At 45.2% G+C, this 22686-nt stretch overlaps 1 protein-coding gene across 1 annotated transcript; it reads left to right on the top strand.

Moving 5' to 3' along the window:
• The first annotated feature begins 566 nt into the window (after window positions 1–566).
• On the top strand, window positions 567–18646 carry PHYH (phytanoyl-CoA 2-hydroxylase). The gene is made up of 9 exons (XM_027594452.2): window positions 567–847; window positions 2537–2595; window positions 4158–4268; window positions 4837–5005; window positions 8920–9001; window positions 10839–11020; window positions 13124–13273; window positions 15532–15666; window positions 18328–18646. Exons 1-9 carry the CDS (start codon window positions 773–775, stop codon window positions 18379–18381), a joined length of 1017 nt encoding a protein of 338 aa, XP_027450253.2. The 5' UTR covers window positions 567–772; the 3' UTR covers window positions 18382–18646.
• Window positions 18647–22686: the final 4040 nt, after the last annotated feature.

Consider the following 22686-nt stretch of genomic DNA (forward strand, 5'->3'; position numbering starts at 1 on the left):
AAAGAAAGAAAGAAAGAAAGAAAGAAAGAAAGAAAGAAAGAAAGAAAGAAAGAGAAAGAAAGAAAAAAAAAGAAAGAGAAAAAAAGAAAGAAGGAGGAGGAAGGATGCTTGGCTGGCTTGGTGGAATGTGTGACTCTTGATGTTGGGGTTGTGAATTCCACCCCCACGTTTGGGTGTAGAGATTAAACTAAAAAAACTAAAATAAAATAAAAACAATTTCTAGTTCTTTAGGAAATTTTAAAATAATACTAGACTGTGTGGATGAGACAAGCTTCAGGGAGTCATTTACTTCATGTGCCTTTTTTCTTTTTTAAGGAACATCCAGTGTGTTTCTAATATTTCAGACTGGATTCCCAAGCAATTAAGCTGCATGTCTTGAACAGCACGTGTTACTTCTAGGGCTGATATCTGAACTGTTACTTCAGCAGCTGAGCCAGAGGTACAGTCACGTGGAATAAACTAAATTGAAACTAGGCCTTGGCAATATGGGTCATGTTTTGGCTCAATTCTCATTGGGCGACCTGAACCCGGTCGCTAAGCCCTACAACAGTTCCCCAGCTGCGTGCGTTTGGGACGACCTCTGTGATCACTGAGGCGCTGGGGCTGTGGGCAGGACGTCCTCACTGTACGGTGGCCCGGAGGCTCAGTGCATCTCCGCACAAGGCGGAATCCCAGGAGTCTGAGCGCTCGGCCAGGGCTCCTTGTGCTCGCGCCCCGCCCGCCGCCCGGACACAGGACCGAGGCCTGGTCGACTCGACTCCTCGCCGGAGCCATGAACCAGTCCCGTGCTGGCGCCCGCCTGCGCACTGTGCTGGGACACCTCGGCCGGGGTATGGCCGGGGCGCGCGTATCCTTTGGGCTGCGCGGGGCTCGGGCTGCAAGTGCGGTGGCCTCCAGGGTTCCTGGCACAGCCGCCCAGCGAGCTCTTCCCCTTCCTCCGCGCCCGCGTCCCCGTGCTGGTGTCAGGTGTCCCGGGCACCCGGGACGGAGCGGGGCTCGGGGGCCAGGGCAGCGGGGGCGGGGGGGGCCCGGCGCGGGTGGCCCCAAGCTCCCAGCGGGGTCGTGACGGGGCCGACCTCAGGGGCTGATGTGGCTCCGCCCCAGCCCTCCGGGCCCTCCTAGGGCCTGTTTCCCTGCCTTGCGAGGGGAGAGTGGAAGTCCTGACGGAGGGGCCTGCGCTCAGCTCCTTTGGCATTTTCTGCACTTGGCCGCGCGTGAGCCGACCGCCCAGAGCCCGGCACAGGCGAGCTTGTTAGACATGCAGATTCCTAGGCCCATCTCAGACCCATGGATTCCACATACCTGGGAGTGGGGCCCAGCCGTCTGTTTTCACTTGTTTCTGATACATGCCCAAAGGTGAGAACCACCAACCCACGGGCACTGGGGAAACTGGAACCAGAATGAAGGTTTCCAGGTCCAGTCTGTGACTACTGTGAAAATGAGCCTGGGTGGCTCAGTCCCTGAAACACCTGCCTCCTGATTCTAGCTCAGCTCTTGATCTCAGGGTTGTACTTCAAGCCCTGAATTGGGCTCCAACTTGGGCAACCACCACCACCAGAATCCACAATGGTAGGGAGAAGGATTTTGGACTGAAATATTGCTTTCTGTCTACCACATCTTGCTCGTAGCTGACAAAGGTCATTAACCTCTCTGCCTCAGGGAGAACAGAGGATTATACTGCCCCCAGTTACATAAAGACATGACAGAAAATAACGTGTATGAGTGGTGACATTCAGACCGTCACTCCTTAAGCTAAAGAAACAATGAAAAAAAATTAAGAGGACAAGAAGAAGGAGAGGCTAAGTAAATGATCTGTGGTTCCCTGGATAGAAAACCAGAAAGAATTTCCATAATTTCTAGCTCTTTAAGATATTTAAAATTATACTGAACTATGTGGACCATACTTTTCCTAGAGCCACTGTTTATTTAATAGACTTTTTAAAAAATTTTATTTTATTATGTTAATCACCATACATTACACCAGTAGTTTTTGATGTAGTGTTCCATGGTTCAGTTTGCATACACCACCCAGTGCTTTTTTTTTTTTTTTTTTTTAAGAAGAAGAAGCCAAAAGTTTCTTGTATTTTGGACTGGACTCCCACTGCATTCAGTACCCATCTTTGGAAGAGCACAGTTCTCCTCACTTCTAGATTTTAACCTTACACTTTTTATTTGTTCAGCAGTTTAGTGGAAGAAATAGTCATGTGGAATAAACTAGTGGACGCTATGAAGTAAAGCGAATGGATCAAATCTGCGCTGAGGCACCTTTTTGCTGGGTAACCTTGGACCCGGTTAGTGAGCCCTACGGGTCTAGGCCTCCTGCACTGGGCTGCAGGCATGGCGATAAAGGTCTTGGGTCTTCTAGTCCCTTGTCTGGACTTCCTGAAATGAAATGATGTAAGCAACCGTGCGTACCTGTCAGCGGCTATGTGTGCAACCCAGTCTTCCCTGATGCCAGGGAATCCTGGGCAGACTGTTGTTTCTAGAAAAGATCGATTCCTAAATTTCATTTTATTTGCCTTAATTCACATCCTAGGTAGCTCACCCCACTTCAGGGGCTGTTTCTCCTAACGGTTTCCAGCCTCCACAATTCCAGTAAGTAGATCGAATTGTCATTTTTAACCATACAATGTATATAAAGCTTTTTCTAGTGGTAACTAAGATATAAAATACATCTCATGTTGTCTGGTGAAAATTCATTACACAGGGGCGCCTGGGATGGCTCATTGGGTTAGCGTCCGACTCTTGATTTTGGCCCGGGTCATGATCTCATGGGTCATGGGAAGGAGTCCCCGGGTTAGGGTCTGTGCATAGCAAGGAGTCTGCTCCTCCTTCTCCCTCTGCTCCTGCCCCTGCCTGTGCTCTCTCTCCCTACAGTGAATAAATAAATTCTTTAAAAAATTCATTCTACAAATTGGCTGTTGCCAGGACTTGTTCTAATTAGAGCTAGGGGAAAATGTGAAGACCTTAAAAAACTTTATTTTTTATATGTATTTTAAAAATTAGGGGAAAAGTATCAGAAGTGTATAATCTGATTTTTTCAAATTTAGGCATGTTATACCTCATTTAAGTTAGCCTGTAGTTTGTGGTCCTATTGCTATATTAGCTAGTATCTTTGGTTTATCTTAAATTACCTTTGTAGGGGAAGACATTGATCTCCATAGAATATTCTCGTAGAGCCACAGTTCCAATCCAGAAGAAAGGACTGGGTGATCTGAGACTGTGCATTTGCCATGCACTTACTTGGATTTTGTGACTTTGATTTCTTCTGAGAATGTATGATCTAGACAATTTAAAACATAAAGTCTATTGAATTTGTTTCCCCACCTGAAAAACCATGCATATTCATTACAGAACAAATAGGAAAATCAGAGAAATAAAAGGAATTTAAAAATGTCATCCAAAATTCCATGATGTAAAGATAATCACTTAAAAAATGTTTTCTTGTATTTCTTTGCATTTGTTTTCAAGTAGTGTCTTGGTTATAAACAAATCTAAATACATTTTATTATAGTAAGCACTGTCCGTACTATCATATGCTCTTCATTTTTTTAAAAAGATTTCTTTATTTAAGAGAGAAAGTGCACACATTGCAAGTGGGGGGAGGGGCCGAGGGAGAGAATCTCAAGCAGACTCCCCGCTGAGCCCATAGACCATTTTGGGGCTTGATCTCAGGACCCATGAGATCATGACCTGAGTCCTAACAACCAGTCCACACTTAACTGAGCCACCCAGGGGCCCCATGCTCTTCATTTTTAATGCCTGAGTCCTGTCATATTGAGTGGATATAATTAATTAATTATTCTTCTATTTTTTTAGTGATAGCAGTAGTTAACGTTTTGGATCTAAACGTTTTAAAAAATGGTCAGACTGGGGGCGCCTGGCTGGCTCAGTCGGAAGAGCATGTGACTCTTGATCTCTGGTTCGTGAGGTCGAGCTGCATGTTGGGGATAGAGATTACTAAAAAAAAAAAAAAAAATCAATAAACTTAAATCCCAAAGACTTGTTTTAAAACACTGTTCAGGTTATTTTCTTAGAGTAAATAAAAAATAGAAATGCTGGGTGGAAGAGTATGAACATTTGTCAGGCTCTCGATACGTATTGTTGGGTTGTGATTTTTCATTTGGACTTATTTGAAATTTTTTTTTCTCCTTTAGGTATACTCGGGATAATAATGATCTAAGCCTAGGACAGAGACAATTTTATGAAGAAAATGGGTTTCTTGTCATTAAAAATTTGGTATCTGAGGCTGATATTGAACGCTTTAGGTACAGTAACCCTTCGTTGTTTTACAGAAATGTTGTATGTTTGCAGTAGGAATGTGAGTAAGATGAGCGTGTGTGTGTTCAGATATTTTTCAGTGATTGGCTCACTGGGAAGTGGTTAGGAACATGAGCTCTGGAGCCAGACCAGCTGGCTTTAATCTTAGCCCCGCTACTTCCTGTTGTGTGTCTTATGCCCTAGCGTTGTTGTGAGGACTGAATAAGGTGAAGTACACAAGAGTCCTTCGAAGGGGGCCTGGCCCGTGGTAAGTATGAGAGAAGTAGTTGCCCTGATTACTCAGGTGCAACCAAATCACAGACATTTCCCCACTGTTCTGGGAGGCTAAAGGATATGTGAGTTCCCGCAGTGAATTCCAGCCTCACGGTGAGGAGAGGGGGCTTCTGAGCTGGCCGGTTTCTCTTCCCCGTCCTCAGAACTCCTGAGCCTGGCCCGGAGGTCAGCCTGGTGCAGAGACACCACCCCCTCCATCTTCGAGAATCTTTCCACAGAACTGGCCAGGCCAGGTGTCTGGAGCCTGCACTAATGACATCATCTGCCAATTTAATTTTCTAGGAGCGAGTTTGAAAGGATCTGCCAGGGGGAGGTGAAACCAGAGCAAATGATGATAATGAGAGATGTGTCCATTGCAAAATCAGAATATGTGCCAAGTGAAAAGACAGTTTCAAAGGTCCAAGATTTCCAAGAAGACAAGGAACTCTTCAGATACTGTGCTCTCCCTGAGGTTCGAGAGCCTTCCTGCATTTTCTTTCCCTCTAATCCAACAGCCCACCTGCATGCTTGCCTCCGGAATTGCTGCTTACACTTTCTCTGGCCCCCTTGTCTTGTGGCTGGTGAGCAGTGGTTTTCAACTGGAGGTGGACAGTTGGCGGTGCCTGGAGCCATGCTGGGTTGTCACGTGGTGGGGACCCTGTACTACCGGCTTCTCTCGGGGTAGAGGCCGGACATGCTGCTAATGGAGCCCAGGGATCCTACAGTGCACAGAATAGCCCCCTCCCCCAGATAATGAATTATCCAGCCCCCAATGTCAGTAGTGTCCAGACGGAGAAACCCTGTCTGGAGTTTGGTCATTATCCTTGGTTGAGAAGGTTAGGAATTCTGCCTTAGAGAGAGACAGAGCCTCTCCGACTCTGGATATGGCATATCAACAGGAGGGGCATTGCAGGTCTCATCACTGGACATCCCTTTGTTTCTTTTTTTCTCATGAATCTGGTCAGTAGAGGTTTAAGGTTTTGTTCAGATTTATTTTTTATTTATTTATTTTTGTTAAAGATTTTATTTATTTGAGAGAGCGAGAATGAGAGAGAGAGAGAGAGCACATGAGAGGGGGGAGGGTCAGAGGGAGAAGCAGACTCCCTGCTGAGCAGGGAGCCCGATGTGGGACTCGATCCCGAGTCCTCGATGACCTGAGCCGAAGGCAGTCGCTTAACCAACTGAGCCACCCAGGTGCCCAAGGTTGTGTTCAGGTTTAAAGTCGGTTTTAAAAAATTATTATTATTTAAGAGTAATTCATAGTTATGAAGATATCCACATAGCACAGCAGGGCATAACAGGAGAAAGGAAGTCTCCCACCCGCCAGCCCCATTCACTGCTGAGCTTTCTGGTGCATTCAGCTAGAATTTTTTCATGGCTATGCAGGTGCACCTATCTACCCACACCTTTTGTGTCACGTGGGAACATACTGGTTGTCGCCATGTTTTCTCCACTTATAATAGATCTTAGACATCTTTCCGTATCACTTATATATTACTCTATATCATACTTTTAAACTACTGCGTAGCATCCCACTGCATAAATGTATCACAGTTTATGAACCATTTACGGAGAATGGTTTAAAGGACACATTGCATATAGTACATGTTAGAAATTATAACCCCAAGGGTGATTAGAGAATTTGCCTCACGTGGGCACCTGCCTGGCTCAGTTGGTAGAGCACGCGACTTTTTTTTTATTTTAAGATTTATGTATTTATTTTAGAGAGAGAGTGAGGCGCGAGCAGGTGGAGGGGCAGAGGGAGAGGAAGAGAGAAAATCTCAAGCAGACTCCCCAGTGAGCACAGAGCCTGACATGGGGCTGGATCTCTGGATCCTGAAATCACGGCCTGAGCCGAAATGAAGACTCGGCTGCTTAACCGCCTGGGCCACCCAAGTGTCCCGAGCATGTGGCTCTTGATCTCTGGCGTGTGAGTTCAAACCCCAGGTTGCGTGTGGATGTTACTTAAACCTAGAAAAAAAAAAAAGTTAAAAACTAGGACACCTGGGGTGCCCGGGTGGCTCTGTCATTAGGCATCTGCGTTCGGCTCAGGGGTGGTCCCAGAGTCCTAGGATCGAGCCCCGCGTCGGGCTCCCTGCTCAGCGGGAAGCCTGTTTCACCCTCTCCCAGTCCCCCTGCTTGTGTTCCCTCTCTCTCTGTCCTCTGTTAAATAAATAACGAAAGTCTAAAAAAAAAAAAATGGGACACCTGGGTGGCTCAGTCGGTTAAGCGTCAGCCTTCGGGTCAGGTCTTGATCCCAGGGTCCTGGGATCGAGTCCTGATTGGGCTCCCTGCTCAGTGGGGAGGGATCGTGCTTCTCCCTCTGCCTGCTGCTCTCTCTCTCTCGGTCTTTCTCTGACAAAGAAATAAAATCTTTAAAAAAAAGTTAAAAAATATTTTAAGAAAAGAAAATCTGCCTCCTGAAAAAGACGGTACAGGTAAGCCACCTCTGATGTCCAGCCCCTAAGGTTGGGGACAAGAGGGGACGTGGCCCCTCTGAACTATCCATTCTTCCCAAACTCAAGTCCTGCTATGGAAATGGAACTTGTGAGCATTGATCAAGGAGGAAAAGCTTGAAGTTAGAGGCAACATGTGGTAGAGTAAGCACGACCAGGACGTCCAGGTTTCCCACCTCTCTAAAGTGTGACTCATGCATGCATCTGCTGGTTCATGAAATGATTTTTAGGAGGAGGGTATGACTTTAGTAGTTGGGTATTTATTTTGATGTGTATTGGAAAAAATAACCAGCACATCCATCCTATGACCTCAGGAATAAATCAGGAAAAGACGTGAGTCGATTTAGGGAAATTATTGGCTAACTGTATCGGGCAGCTCTGTAAAGTATGATAGAAATGGTAAAATGGCTCTTGAGTATCACTGAGATTTAGAAAATACTGGTCGGAGGCGCCTGGCTGGTTTAGTCGTGGGAGTATGAGACTCTTGATCTCGAGGTTGTGAATTCGAGCCCCACAGTGGGATTAGAGATTAGTTTAAAAAAGAAAGAAAGAAAGAAAGAAAACACTGGCCTGAGGGAATCCCAAAAGTTGACACGCTTTATAAAAACAAGAAGTATGAGTTCTGACTCCTAGGATTTTGGTACCATTTCAAGCATTTCATTCCCAAGTTGCCAATATTCCTTATAGGGCATCAAGTAGAAAGCAGAATATGCTTGTTTTTGGAGTCAGACAGAATTGGAGATTGAATACCATCTTGTTCATTTAATTGGTTCTGCCAACTTGGGCAGTTTATTAGCTTTAGCCTCATTTGTGTGGGGTGTTCTCTTTAAAGGATTATTAATGCATGGACGCATTACTTTTCAGGGACCGCTGTGAGGTTTAGGTGGGCTGATGCATAAAGCCCCTGGCAGGTAGTAGGCATACAATGCCCAGTCTTTTCTGCACGTACCCCTCCCTTGGTGGGTTAGACGCAAGGAGGTAGCACCCCAGCTGCCAGAGCCCGGGTCCCATGCTCATTGCTAACTTGGTCTCAAGCCTCCGTGCCCATGTCATTATTGAAGACCCTTCTTCCACCAGAATATCGACTCCATGGGGACAGGGACCTGCTCATCTCATTCCCCACCGTACCCCCGTTTCCTTTCACTCTGTCTGCTTTGGAGGGCCTCGGTGAAGAGCTGGGGAATGGGAGGTGCTCTGATTGTGAAGTGGCCCCAGATGCTCTTCTGTTTTCTTCTGGGGTATGCATGGCCGCTGCATGTGTGCTGGGGCCTCTCATGGTCCCTCCTTGTTTTCTTAAGTAGGCTCTGCGCCCAACGTGGGGCCTGAACTCACGACCTGAGGTCAAGAGCTGCATGCTCTACCGACTGAGCCAGCCAGGGGCCCCTCATGGTCCCTTCTTATGAGGAGTCTCGGTGGGGGAAAGAGGAAGCTGCCTTCTCCCTGGGCAGCTGTGGACAGTTCCAGTTGAGAGAAGAGTATTTCTGTCCTTCCCAGGTGATACCTCAGAGAAACACTTGTCTCTCTTGTAGAAAAAGCGGTTGGGCTTCCAACTGGCTCGGAAAAGCCTGTTTAATTCAATGTTGAAGATTTCCTGTTCCAACTTTTTCATTCTTTGTTTGCAGTGTCGTGAAATACCAAGTGGTTTCTTAAAAAAATATAGTTATTTATTTATTTGGAGGGGAGGGGCAGAGGGAGCGAATCTCAGGTAGACTCCCCACTGAGCAAGGAGCCCAACACAGGGCTCGATCCTGACTCTGAGATCATGACCAGAGCTGAAATCAAGGGTTAGAGGCTTCACTGCCTGAGCCACCAAGGCGCTCCTACCAAGTGTTTAATTCTTGGCATCTTGGCTCTTGTACAGATAATTGTACTTTGTGCCACTTTTGTGCATTGCATTTCTCGTGAAACGTTTTCTCCTCTTTTCTCTTAGATTCTGAAATATGTGGAGTGCTTCACTGGACCCAATATTATGGCCATGCATACAATGCTAATAAACAAACCTCCAGATTCTGGTAAAGGCCTCTTACTTGTTATGGAGAAGCCAAAAAAATAAAAAAAGAAAAGAGAAAAAAATAATTTAAGGTGTTCTAACTATACCTGTGTGTATAAATGTTAAACTTTGATAAATAAATATATATGTCCTTTTATTTAAGTCTTAAAATAGCATACGTCATAACAATGGTGAAGTACAGTAGTGATCTCAGATGTTAACTGTAGGGTTATTGTTGGATTTTCAGACGACTGGCTTGCTACTCAAAAGTTTGGTTTAATAAACATGACTGTTCATATACCATAGGCTCCTATGATTACAATCATCACCTCTAAGCTTTGTTAACCATTCTCACCTATGATAGTGTGAATTTGGCCTTCCTGATTGAAGACATTATTATTCCTAACAAAATTAAAACTATTCTTATAAATCACATACTAGGGTACCTGGGTGGCTCATTGGTTGGGCGACTGCCTTCGGCTCAGGTCATGATCCTGGAGTCCCGGGATCGAGTCCCGCATCGGGCTCCCTGCTCAGCAAGGAGTCTGCTTCTACCTCTGACCCTCCCGCCCCATGTACACACTCTCTCTCTCTCATTCTCGCTCTCTCAAAAAATAAAAATAAATTTAAAAAATCACATACTACAGTTGCTCTTAAAATCACAAAATACAGTTGCTCTTGTGCTTGCTAAAATGTAGCTCCTAAGATCTCACTCCCAGAGAAACTGGTTTGGAAGCTAGAACCCAGGAATCCGTATTTAAAAAAAAATTTTTTTTTTTAAAGATTTTATTTATTTATTTGAGAGACAGAGAGAATGAGAGAGAAAGCACATGAGATGGGGGGAGGGTCAGAGGGAGAAGCAGACTCCCTGCTGAGCAGGGAGCCCGATGCGGGACTCGATCCAGGGACTCCAGGATCATGACCTGAGCCAAAGGCAGTCGGTTAACCAACTGAGCCACCCAGGCGTCCAAAAAAAAATTTTTTTTTAAAAGTAGGCTCCATGCCCCGCATGGAGCCCAAAGCGGGGCTTGAACTCATGAAACTGAGCTCAAGACCTGAGCTGAAATCAAGAGTCAGATGCTTGACTGAGTGAGCCACCCAGGCGCCCCCAGGAATCTGCATTTTTAAGCTAGCCCCAGCTCTTGGGCCATGCTGAGAAAATGTATTCTACCAGGAGTAATAAATGGGTCCTTCAAGATTCTTTATCCTTTTCCACTTTTTCTGGAGAAAAGAGGCCAGGAGAGCTTTATGTGACTGGCCTGTAGCGTAGCACCACGAAATCTCTCCCACCCTGGATGTCTTGCTTAGAGAGGTCGGGGTTGGGGATTGGGGAACACCAAGTTCAGAGTGCAAACAGGGAACCACGGAAATGTGGTTCTGTGACCTCTGATTCTACACAATGACTGTGCACCAAGTGCCTCTAGTTTCACAAGGAACTTCTTGGCGGCCTTTTATTAATTTAGTTCATTGATAGTGTTTGTATCAGCCACTTTGAAGGCTAACAGGGAACTTCAAATTTGTCTACTCTCTTCAACTAATCAAACTTTGTTTTGAATACTATGCTCTGTGCTCAAACCAGAGTTACAAAGGAATAAAGCACAACACAGATCATGATATGTTATGAGTTGCTAGAGAATGGTGTGAGTCCTCGGCTACCAGAAACCCAGAAAAAAAGTGTAGGATCTGGAGTCACCCTGTGGATTTGATATTCCAGTGTGGTGCTTCTCTGGGCATGCTGATTTTCTATAGTGCCGTTTCCGTCGTCTGGGTTTTGTAGCGATAGTCATTGTTCTGGTTTTGCGGGCAAAGGCGACGAATTCTGAGGTTCAGGTGTGTTTTAACAGCAGGTTCTGTTTCAGGCAAGAAGACATCCCGTCATCCCTTGCACCAGGATCTGTACTATTTCCCCTTCCGGCCCAGCAATAACATAGTTTGTGCTTGGACAGCCATGGAGCACATCGACGAGAACAATGGCTGCCTGTGTGTGCTCCCAGGCACACACAAAGGCCACCTGAAGCCACATGGTTATCCTAAGTGGGAGGTATGTCTGCATACAGGATAAATCTTTCTTTCTTTCTTTTTTCTTTCTTTCTTTCTTTCTCTTTTAAGATTTTATTTATTTATGTGAGTCAGAGACACAGAGAGAGAGAGGGAGGTAAAGGGAGAGAGCTCACGATATTTGCACATGTGAGAGGTGGCGGGAGCAGAGAGAGGCAGCGGGGGAGGAAGAGGGACATGCAGACTCTGCTGAGCACTGGCCCCACATGCAGCTTGATCTTATGACCCCGAGATCATATCCTGAGCCCAAAATCCAGAGTCGGACACCCGACTCCCTGAGCCACCCAGGAGCCCCTAGTGGATATATCTCAACCAGAAGATTTATTGTTTTGATTTCCTATCAGTATCCATAAAGAACTTTAACGATGAGATGGCATTTCCTTTCCTAGCAAAACATTGTTTTAGGTTTTGGAATTAGGATCAGAGAAAATTCAAGGATGTCAGGTAAGATAATCATTTTTCTTTCAACAAGTTTTGGAAAGCTGACCAGCGTGGGAAACTCTGGTAGGCGCTGTATAGGATCTGAGATGATTAAGCCTCATGGCAGAGGTCAGACATAAACACTCACAACACCAGATGCATGTCTCAAATGCCAAGTAATTCTTATGCACTGATCGCTGGCCCTTAGGATAAAGAAGAGGGGGGAATCATCTCTTCCCGGCTAGAGAGACCAAGGAAGGCTCTGGGGAAGGAGGAGTAGCATGCCATTGTGTGCCCATTGAATGGTTTATTGACTGAACTGTTGGTGTGAGAAAACTATCAAATGCTTTTGAGCCCATGAATGGTGAGCTCAATTGGCTCTTCAGGAATGATAATCTTGAGGTCTAGAGCAGGATGTACTGGAGGTCAGGAGTCCAGAGGCAGAGAAACCAGAGAGGAGATTATGAGTGTTTTAGGTATCAGACAATAAGGCCTGCAAACCCCATAATGATGGTCAGAATGAGAGAGCACGTGTTGTTAAGGCAGGAAGAATGAATGTGGTTTTGTAGGAAGTAAAGAATATGGGTTTCAGGACTTCTGCCTCAATTAGTTAGAACTCTTGCACTGGGGATTAGTGCCAAGTGAAAATCTTTGAGTCTGGATTCGGATATAAAATCTGAAACGGTAAGATTCATAAACTGAGTTGAGGTTTAGGGAAAGTTTGGTGCAGGCAACAGAAGCGGGCTGTGGCTGACGTAAGCCAAAGGGAGTGTCTTGGAGGGACGCAGGCACGTGCTGAGTCCATGGAAAGCCTGGCTGGCTCTGGGGAGAGGGAAAGTGGGAGTCACCGTTCCCTGGGAACAGTCAGGTTGGGACACCTGGTGGGGACAGTTGAATCTTGACCATGACCAGGGTCTTTGATCAATCCTCTGTTCAGATTCAAAGTGAGGACAACAGTGGGAGGTCTGATTGACCAAGCTTAGGTCACAAATCCACCCTGGCCAGGAGAGAAGGGTACTGGGTCAAAGTCCCAACACAGTCCAGCAGGAAAGCGGCCCTTCCCCCCAGAAGAATGTGGGAGAGCCTTAGGGAGGAGAATGGGATACCGTGCCCCCCCCCATAACCATTACTGAAGCAGTAACTTTGGAAGTAGTTATAAAAAAACACAATGTTTTAATTGACTATTCTTCTTTCTTTACTCTGGATGTGACATGAGTGCTTTCTGAGCTGAGGAAACTTGAGCATTTTCTCTCTGTTGGCTTGGAAGAACAGTTTGCTTCTCAGAGGAACTCCTTAGCCAAAGAAGAATTATTTAGGCAAAGTTCCAGGTGAAGAGAACATCATGTTGGGAAAGAGAGGTTAAGATTCAGGCTGGAAAGGGGATCTCCCGTGTTAACCGCAAAATGCAAAGATGGTCTAGATCTTCACTTACAATTCAGTAATGAAGGCTAAGTGGAAATTTCAGATTCTTCCTTTGGTCCCCCAAATCCATGATTTTTACAACCAGATATCTGAGAAGTTTTTGTATATATTACAGCTTAAGAGTCTATTTATCTCTTTCTCTTGGCAGAACTTAGGAAACCTTTGCTTTTCCTAATGAGTCATTGATAAAATTCTGAATCACGGGTTCCTCTAATACAGACTTTGGTTTTCTTGTGTGTTCTAGGGGGGAGTTAACATAATGTTCTACGGGATCCAGGACTATGATGAAAACAGCCCCCGAGTGCACCTTGTGATGGAGAAGGGAGACACTGTTTTCTTTCATCCTTTGCTCATCCATGGATCTGGCTGGAACAAAACTCAAGGATACCGGAAGGTATGCACTCACATCACTGTACCTTCCAAAGATGAAGAGGTTAGAAACAAAAATGTCAAGATATGTGAAACTTTATGAGATTTGGACATTGAACTAAACTGGCCTTTAGCGGGGTTTATATTTACCAGGAAATCTATTTGCTACCTCATGCTTTTTTGCTCTTATCAGTAAGAAGCCGGGTGACCTCAGGATCCCAATCCTACTGATACTGATTTACGAACATTCATAGAATTGCTTCAGAGAAAGAACATACTTGGGAGCCCACAGCCGGTGCTTTTGGAGGCAGACACAATGGCTGACATACTAAAATCATAAGATTTGGAATGTATATAGCTCACAGTAATCACATAGGAGGACAGTTTATAATAGCTTTGTTATTGGGAAAACCATTATTGATTCTAAACAAAGGTTCTGAATTGGCTGCCCAGACCTCAGATTTCACAGGCAGCCATATTTTTCACCTCTTAGTCCCAGAATTTGTTTTAGCCCTAGAATGTTTTACAAACCTAATGATTTCATCGCTTACATTAAAAAAAATTGACATTTCTCATACTCCCAGATTTTTCGCTTCTCAAAAATTCAGCAGATCTGACAGTACTATGGACTCTCATTTCCCCATATAACATGGCTCTTGATACTAAATATTGGGGGCTTCTTTGGGGCTGAGTGAAGCCTTCCAGTTTGTCACACCAACCCCCGTTGTCTCCCTGAAGTGAAGACTTAGCTACCAGGTTTCACCTTCCATTCCTTCATTCATATTTCCATCAGGTTGATGGGGCCGGGATGAGAGAGAGGCAAGAAGGCACTCTTTTCTGGGGCAAAATTTAACAGGGGCGGGGGGAAGATGCCAAAAAAAACCCCCTCAGCAATCAAGTTAAATGATATTTTAGGGCAGTATTTAGAAAATCAAAATTAATGCAAAAACTATCCATGAGGAACACAATGCCAACATTTTAAATAAAGACTAGATCAGACTCTCCACCAGCAGGACCCTCGGAACTCTTCAAGCAGAGGGTACGGCCCCAGTGACACAAATGATGTGAGTGTTCCTGAGTTTCACCACTTCGGGCCTTTAATCAGGGATCCTTAGCCTCAAAATTCAACTTGAAATGAAAAATGGAAATGTATGTGTCTGTGTGTGTATAAAAACAGGAAGCTGAGACCAAAGATCTGAAAGTTGTATGAGTCAGAAAATTATATTACTTGCTATATGATCAGGATCATAAACTGAGGTAGGATCACTACATATTGAAACGGTCCATGTTAAAAAGTTGAGAGAGAGTATAGAATGATTACTCTTTGAAAAAAAAGTTACAGAATAAAAAACGTAAGTAATCTGAGATTTAACGTACTGACTTTGCAATTTTTCAGTAGTTTTTCAACTACTTTAATGTTTGGGAAAATATGAACCCTTAAAAGAAATACATAAACCCATGTATATGGGTATGCACTTTCCCCCTTTGGCCTCAGGTGTCACTCCTCCTTGGCGTGGTGTGGGGGCTTCTGTGGGAAATGGAGTCTGTGACTCTACCGCCTAGAAGTCTGATGTTCTGGGCAAAGCAGGCAGTCCTTCCAGTAGACATGGTCACCTCAAGAGAACTAACTTGCAACTAGGAAAGCGGGGTTTAAGTTTAGATCAGCTTATAACTTTTTCAACAATGGGGAGAACCAAGTAACCTCCATCTTACCTTCAGAAGGAAACAAGATGGGGACTGTACGTGAATGCTATCGGACTTCAAATGTCTGTTTGATTTGAGAGGGGTGGGCGTGTATATTATTTTCTTCTGCAAGGTATTTTTGTGGGTTGTTTTTTTTTTTTTTTTCACCATCTGTAGCCATTGAAATAACAACCCACCACAAACTCAACTGAGTAACTTAACTTCTCTAGGAAGATGATGAAGAACCCCGGAACACATTCCTGTTTAGGACTTGAGGACATCCACACACTAGACAAATCACATGTTCAAAAGTTAAAGTCCTCTTACTCGTGTCGTTATGTTCCCTGCCCATTTTGAAAACAAGTATCACAGGGAGCTCAAAACCTCTTGTCATTTCTCAGTCAGCCTTTAACTGTCCCTGGGGCGTGGGGGTGGGGGTCACTGAACCCTGAAGAGACTAACACAGGACACCACGGAACATTCTAGAAATCAAACGCTGAGTGAAATAGCTGACTTTCTAAAAGAAGTCTCCCTGTTTGGTTGCTGGTGTTAATGGAATGGTTTTTTTTCCCCCAATATTAATCCTGTCACACTGCACAGGCAATTTCCTGCCATTTCGCCAGTTCGGACTGCCACTACATCGATGTCAAAGGCACCAGTCAAGAAATCTTTGAGAGAGAGGTTATGGAGATAGCAAACAAATTACATGGAATTCCAAAAGACAGCACGCTGAGGGTACGTCTGTCTGAGATGATAGGTTAAGACTATTTTTTCTTCTTTCCTTCAGCTGCTTAACTCTCATACCTGATGTACTTTGGAAGTATAGCATGCTTTGTTTAGAGCGCCTTGCAGAAGCTTTGCTGAGACCCACTAAGAATGACAGTGGGATTTCAGCTTGTACTTGCTTCCCAGGCGGGGGGCACCTGAGCACCCCAGGCTTCATGTCTTCGGCCGCCCTGTGGTATGCAGGCTGTCCTGTTCAAGGACAGACAGGTGGAAACAGAACACAGGTCTAGAGGAGAGCAAGTGAAGCACAAAGGCTACCTTCTGAATGCACAGAAGGAAGTTAAAGGTTTGGGCTTTCACTCACAGGCCTCCTTTATGTGTATACAGCAGAGTATTTACATATATGTAAATCCAATAAGACTCCCAGAAAGCAATTCTTAAGCAGGTTTTTGCTTGGGTCAGTTCACATCTGGAGTGTCATGGAGCAGACTTCAGAAACCACTGATGCTTATCAATAGGGGGCATGAGACATTATTTCATATCCCTTTCTACTTAACACACATCACTTGTAAATTCTTCGTAACTAGTGGACATTCAACGCTGATGATGATTAGCAGACAAACTGTAGTCAAGGCAAATAAACGTATTTACTTTGTAGGTGAAGTCCATTTTAGCCTCTGAACCAAGAAGCTGATCCTATGTTTTAATGTGCATTAATCATAAATGCATGCGTTTCCTACGGGGGTGACAGGACCCCCAAGGAGACCGACTGTCGTGATAACTCTGGGCCTTCCGGTCCTGGGAAGAGTACCATACACCAACACTAAGCTACCGTGCCACTGGGAGTCATCTTCTGAAACTCCTTCCCAGCTTAAGAACCTCACTTCTCCCTTTTGAACCTGTGAATCTATCCCACGTCTGAAAAGGCTCTCGTTTCACATTTGCAGATGGTAGAAAGTCTTGTCCTCCTTCCTTGGTCCAGTACTTAAAATGCCTTATGAAGGCACCGTATCTTGTCAAGTGGGGCTTCTGTGCAACACTCTGAATTTTAAAGCAGGCATACATTATGTTTGAGGCTTTTCAGGTCGTGATAAATGAATTGCCTCCTGTATTTATTTCATCCTATTTTTAAAAAGATTTTAAATCTTTTAAAAGCGTCGGACTTTGGCTCGGGTCATGATCCCGGGGTCCTGGGATCGAGCCTGGCATCCGGCTCGAATGGGAAGCGGGAAGCCTGCTTCTCCCTCTCCCACTCCCCCTGCTTGTGCTCCTTCTCTTGCCGTGCCTCTCTCTCTCTCTCTCTCTGATAAATAAAATCTTTTGTTTATCTGAGAGAGAGAGAGGCACACAGAGGTGGGGAGGAGAAGGGGCGGCAGAGGGAGAGGGACAAGCAGACTCCCTGCTGAGTGGGGAGCCTGACACGGGGCTCAATCCTAGGACCCTGAGATCATGACCTGAGCCAAAGTCCGATACTTAACGGACTGAGCCACCCAGGTGCCCCTCCTGTATTTATTTTAAAATGTTAGTCTCGGGAGCCTGGGTGGCTCAGTTGGTTAAGCGACTGCCTTCGGCTCAGGTCATGATCCTGGAGTCCCAGGATCGAGAGTCCCATATCGGGCTCCCTGCTCGGCCGGGAGTCTGCTTCTCCCTCTGATCCTCCCCCCTCTCATGTGCTCTCTCTCTCTCATTCTCTCTCTCTCAAATAAATAAATAAAATCTTTAAAAAAAATAAAATGTTTGTCTCGCAGATATAGTTTCTCAGCTTTACTTGGAATGATGATGTTAACTTCTGCGATAAAGTTCTTTGTGAGGTACAAGAGCACTTTCATAGCCCTATTCTTACTTTCTTCACCAAAACCCAGTGGAACAATCATTCTCACTGTTTTTTTTTTTTTTTAAGATCTATTTATTTGTTTGAGAGAGAGAGAGTGCACACAAGCCAGGGGAGAGGAGAGAGTGAGGGAGGGAATCTCTAGCAGACTCCCGACTAAGCGAGGGGCCAGACGTGGGGCTGGATCCCACCACCCTGAGATCATGACCTGAGTCGGACACTTATCTCACTGAGCCACCCAGGTTCCCCTCACTCCACGCTCTTAAGGAGAAAGTGAAAAGTCCAAGAGGTTGGCCAAAGTGACGTAAGCGAAAGAGCTACATTTCGGAATGAGGTCGAATTTCGAAACCTGTTTTTTCCACCTGACCTTGCTGTCTGCTCAAAAATAAACAAGGAACAAAAAAAGTCTGAATTGTTTTGTTGAGAACAAAGGGAAAAAACAAATGAACCCAAAACTCATGACATCATTTTCACTTAGGAGCAGATCACTCAAAATGGGGCAGTGTCTAAAGGAAAGCAGGACAAGGGGAGGGCGGCAGTGTGGGCAGTTGTGACCAAACACCGTGCTCAGCCGGTTGAAGATACCTGTGGTCAACAGCAGAGCCAAATAAGACAGGCTGACCTCCTGGGGACTGGCTCTCTTAGTTTGTTCGACACTATTCTAGATGTGGGCAAGTACATCATTTGGAGTCCTGGAATATGGTTTATTTACTAACTGACAGGACTCCTGTGCGGAGTTTTTCCATTTAACTGTTGGCAGATGCTAGAAATCTCCTTTGTCTTATGCTGAACAGATTCCCAGTGTTCCATCAACTCACTGTGTTTGGCTTTATTTCCAGGATTTGTGTAGATTTCGAGGGCGGCTGGTGAAAGGAAAGAGGATCAACCTGTGAGGTAGCCCTCTGCTGGAGCTCTCTGAGAGAAAACCACAAGGAATCAAGGTGCCTAGGGAGAATGTTTTCTTAACAAGCTGCCTTAATCTTTTCTATCACTTGTTATCCAAATCACTGCACGTGCAGACCTGGTAACTCCTGGCACGTGATTAGTTCTGTGTGCAGAGCTGTTGCTTTCATGGATGAATACATGTAACAGTGGCCGATTACCGTTTTCAGGAGAACTAAGTGAGGGCTGCACCTAATAAAAGTGTTTGATGTCTCATTTAAGTGTGTTCAATCAGTTTCTTTCATTCAGTTAGCTCTTTGCCCCAGCAGAAAGGAATCCTTTGTTGTTGTTGTTTTTTAAAGATTTTATTTATTTGGGAGAAAGAGAGAGCATGAGAGAGAGAGAGAGCACGAGCAGGGGGGAGGAGTAGAGGGAGAAGCAGATTCCCCACTGAGCAGGGAGCCCAATGTGGGACCGGTTTCTAGGACCCTGGGATCATGACCTGAGCTGAAGGCAGATGCTCAACCGCCTGAGCCACCCAGGGGCCCGAATGGAATCCTTTGAAACTCAGGGTATAGGGACTTTTGCATCCCTCTTCTGGAAAACCCACCACCCACTGACTTCATGGCATGAGAGACTTCTCAGATCTAGAACACTAACACAGGCACGTGTAATGAAGGGCATTGTGGAGTAAAAGTAAGGGCGGATGCTCATGCTCTGACACAGGATTCCTTGCATGACTTCTCCAACCCAAGCAGCGGCCTTAAAAAAATAGACCAGATCTTTCCAAGTCATTTTTCTCTGTTCCTGACAAAGGAAGACAACGGTGGCTTCATCTGCTATTTTTTATTGAGTAAGGCAGCTGAAAACCCTCAGTGTTTAGGAATGAAACCTAAACTCTTTTAAACTAAAGGGAATTTTTTAGATAGTCTGGATTTCTGATGGGCACGAACTGGGGGAATTTATTTTATTTTAAAGATTTTGTTTACTTACTTGAGACACACACACACACACACACACACACACACACACACACGCATGAGCAGCGGGGAGGGGCAGAGGGAGAGGCAGATAGCCCTCTGAGCAGGGAGCCCTACAAGGGGCTCAATCCCAGGACACTGTTGATCCTGACCTGAGCCTAAGGCAGAGGCTTAATCCACTGAGCCACCCAGGCACCCCATGGGGGAATTTATTTTATTTTTTTAATTTTTTATTGTTATGTTAATCACCATACATTACATCATTAGCTTTTGATGTAGTGTTCCTTGATTCACTGTTTGTGCAGAACACCCAGTGCTCCACGCAGAACGTGCCCTCTTTAATACCCATCACCAGGCCAACCCATCCCCCACCCCGCCCCCCTCCAGAACCCTCAGTTTGTTTTTCAGAGTCCATCATCTCTCGTGGTTCATCTCTCCCTCCGATTTCCCCCCCTTCATTCTTCCCCTCCTGCTATCTGCTGCTGCTGCTTTTTTTTTTTTCTTTTCCTTAACATATATTGCATTATTTGTTTCGGGGGAATTTCTTTTTTTCAGTGCTGTATTTCTACACCAGCTGGGGGCAGCAAAGAGACGTAGTCCTGATCTTTTGAAAAAAATATAATTTGGTAAGAAGTTAACACAGAGTCCCTTTCTTGTCAATCTGCTAGGCACAAGTTTTCCCTAAATCGAGATTCACTGTTTTTGTCGGTTTCTTTGTGAGGACACCCTATTTAAGGTCAGGTCCAACTGGAAACCGGAGAAGGCAAGACTATCCCTGGCTGTTTTTCTGAGTTTCTTCCAAGTTTTCCACATAAGTCCCCTACCACAAACATGTATCGGGTGACCATGCCGAGCTGGGCACTATCGTGACGTCTGGGAGCAACAGAACTGAGGAAGAGGGGGTCTTGGCTCTCAGGGAACTCCGAGTCTACTGGAGAAGGGGGAGGGGGAGGGAAACCGTGTAAAAATCTAAATGCTTGGGGTGAGGCTGGTCCTAAAACTGAGGTAGGGACAAGGCAAAGGGCAGAGAGGGGGAAGTGGGGCCGCAAGGAAGAGAAAGTGTCTTTAACCTGGAAAGGTCAGGAAAGCCAGGTGTTGAAGAGAAGGGGGTGCTTGAGAATAATCTTGAAAAATTAAAAAGTTTGCCAGGTGAGGAAGGAGGAGAGGTTGCTCACCGGAGGCTGTGAAGGAAGGGAGAATCCTGCATGGCACGGCCAGGGTGTGATATGCCCGAGCACCACGGGGGAGACGGGGCTGGGGGGGTGGTCAGGACGGGGGCGTAAAACAGGGCAGATGATGAAAATACTTTTTTGCTGTGCAAAGGAATTTGGAATTTATTCAATATTCAGTGGCGAGTCATTCAAGGTGCTTTTGGTGGCAAGTAACAGAAAAAGTTGATTCTGGAGGCAACCAGTAACAATTTAATCCATTTGGATTAACTCATATAACTGGAAACCCAAAGTAAGGGCACAATATACTGTGTCATCAAAGACCCGGGTTATTCTCACCTGTTTCCTATTCTGTCGTCATCACGTTGCTCATGATCACAAAATGGCTGCAGTGGCCTCCTTTTCATCCTTTCTTTGTGTCTTTTTTTTTTAAGGTTTTTTGTTTTGTTTTGTTTTGTTTTGTTTTTACTTAAGTAATCTCTACACCGTATAATGTGGGGCTCAAACTCATGACCCCAAGATCAAGAGTCGCATGCTCTTCTGACTGAGCCAGCCAGGCGCCCCTCTCTGTGTCTCTTTTTAAAAACCTAAGAATCCTGTTCCAGAATCTCCTCCATTCCTGCGAGCTTCCTTTCACCCCTCAAGTTCATATGTCCTCTCCCAAATCAATGATTAGCAAGAGGATTTACTCAATTGGCCTGGCCAATCAAGACCTGTCCCCTGGGTCCGGAGATGGAGTCCAGGAGTCCAGGAAGCCCATGACTGGCAGAGAACTGGACAAAATCTTGGCTCTGTTGGCAGAGGGTGTGGTAGTCCCCCGGAGGGGTGAGGGTGGTGGTGTGATGCAATCAAATCTGCAATGCGGAACAGTGACTCCGACAACAGTTTGCAGGATAAGAGAGAGGAAAGAGAGTAGAGGCAGGAAAAGCAGCGTTGGTGTGAAATGACAGCCTTTATCAGGGCAAATGCATTCAGGGAAAAAGGGACTACAGTGGACGGTATTTAAGACGTGGAAGAGACGGAAGTCTGACAGACGGCGAGGGAGGAGGAGGAGCCCAGGGCACTCACACTTTCCTGTGCCAAATTCACCTAAGAGACCTCAGCACAGCCACTTTGGGACTCTCCAAAAGAAGCGCTCTCCAAACCCTTAGAGATCCCTCTGAGAATGAGTGCCGATGACCAGACACATGGGGTTCCTTCTGCCAAGAACTCATCTTCCTCTTTTGGAATCTTTTAACCCACTGGCTGTGCCTTCTTCTCAGCCTCCCCTGCTGGTCCCTCTTCCTGTCCCTCATCTCTAAATCTGCACCTGCCTCAGGCTTCTTAGGCCAGACAACTTCAGACGGGGATGCCTGGGATCTTGCCAGGTGTATGGGCCACAGACCATTTTGAGAAATCAAGGCCTAGGTCCTCAATTTCCGTACATTCTCTTCCCGAAGCTGTTCTGCCCCAGAATGTGCCCGGATGGAGGTGTAGGTTCTCCCTTCCACATCTAACAAAAGACCTTCCAAAATCGTTCTGAACCTTAATGAGATTCATTTCTCCAGGGAGTAAAACCCTTCAGAACTGTCTGCTTCTGAGGAACTTCTGGTGAGAATAAAACCAATAGAATATCAGAGAGAAAAGCCATAGGCCAGGGAGATTGATTTCATCACAGAGGCAAACTCAAGGTGAGGCTCTGTGCCTTACCTATTTATCTTAGAAGCAGAATTCAGAAGATGGTATTCCCAGGAAGTGTATTAGCAGATTTATTTAATCTGAAAAATAAAAGTCAGACTTCTGATGACATCAAGTCTGCAGGGGCTGGTTTGACTTTATAACGTTCTCTGCAGTCTGGTTAGGTAGCATGTCCCCTGAAACAATGAACAAAATATACAGCTCCCAGTATTTGATTAAAATTAACAGAAGGTATGCTTGTGATGAAATTTTTGTTGAAATATTTTATTAGCAAATAGTAATTTAATAATAAATAATTTTAGAAGTCTTGATAAAATCCTTATTCTATTTTCCAGAAGCTGGGAGAGCAAATGACTTTAATGACAGGTAACGAATCCTTTTCCAACTCTAGTGGTTTCCAATTCTTTGTTTTCATCAAAATTGAAAGAAGGTCTAATAGACCTGTCAGCTGATAGGTCTTTATAAATAATATTTGATGATAGATCACTAT

This window comes from Zalophus californianus, chromosome 9, assembly GCF_009762305.2.
Source record: "Zalophus californianus isolate mZalCal1 chromosome 9, mZalCal1.pri.v2, whole genome shotgun sequence".
Taxonomy (NCBI): domain Eukaryota; kingdom Metazoa; phylum Chordata; class Mammalia; order Carnivora; family Otariidae; genus Zalophus; species Zalophus californianus.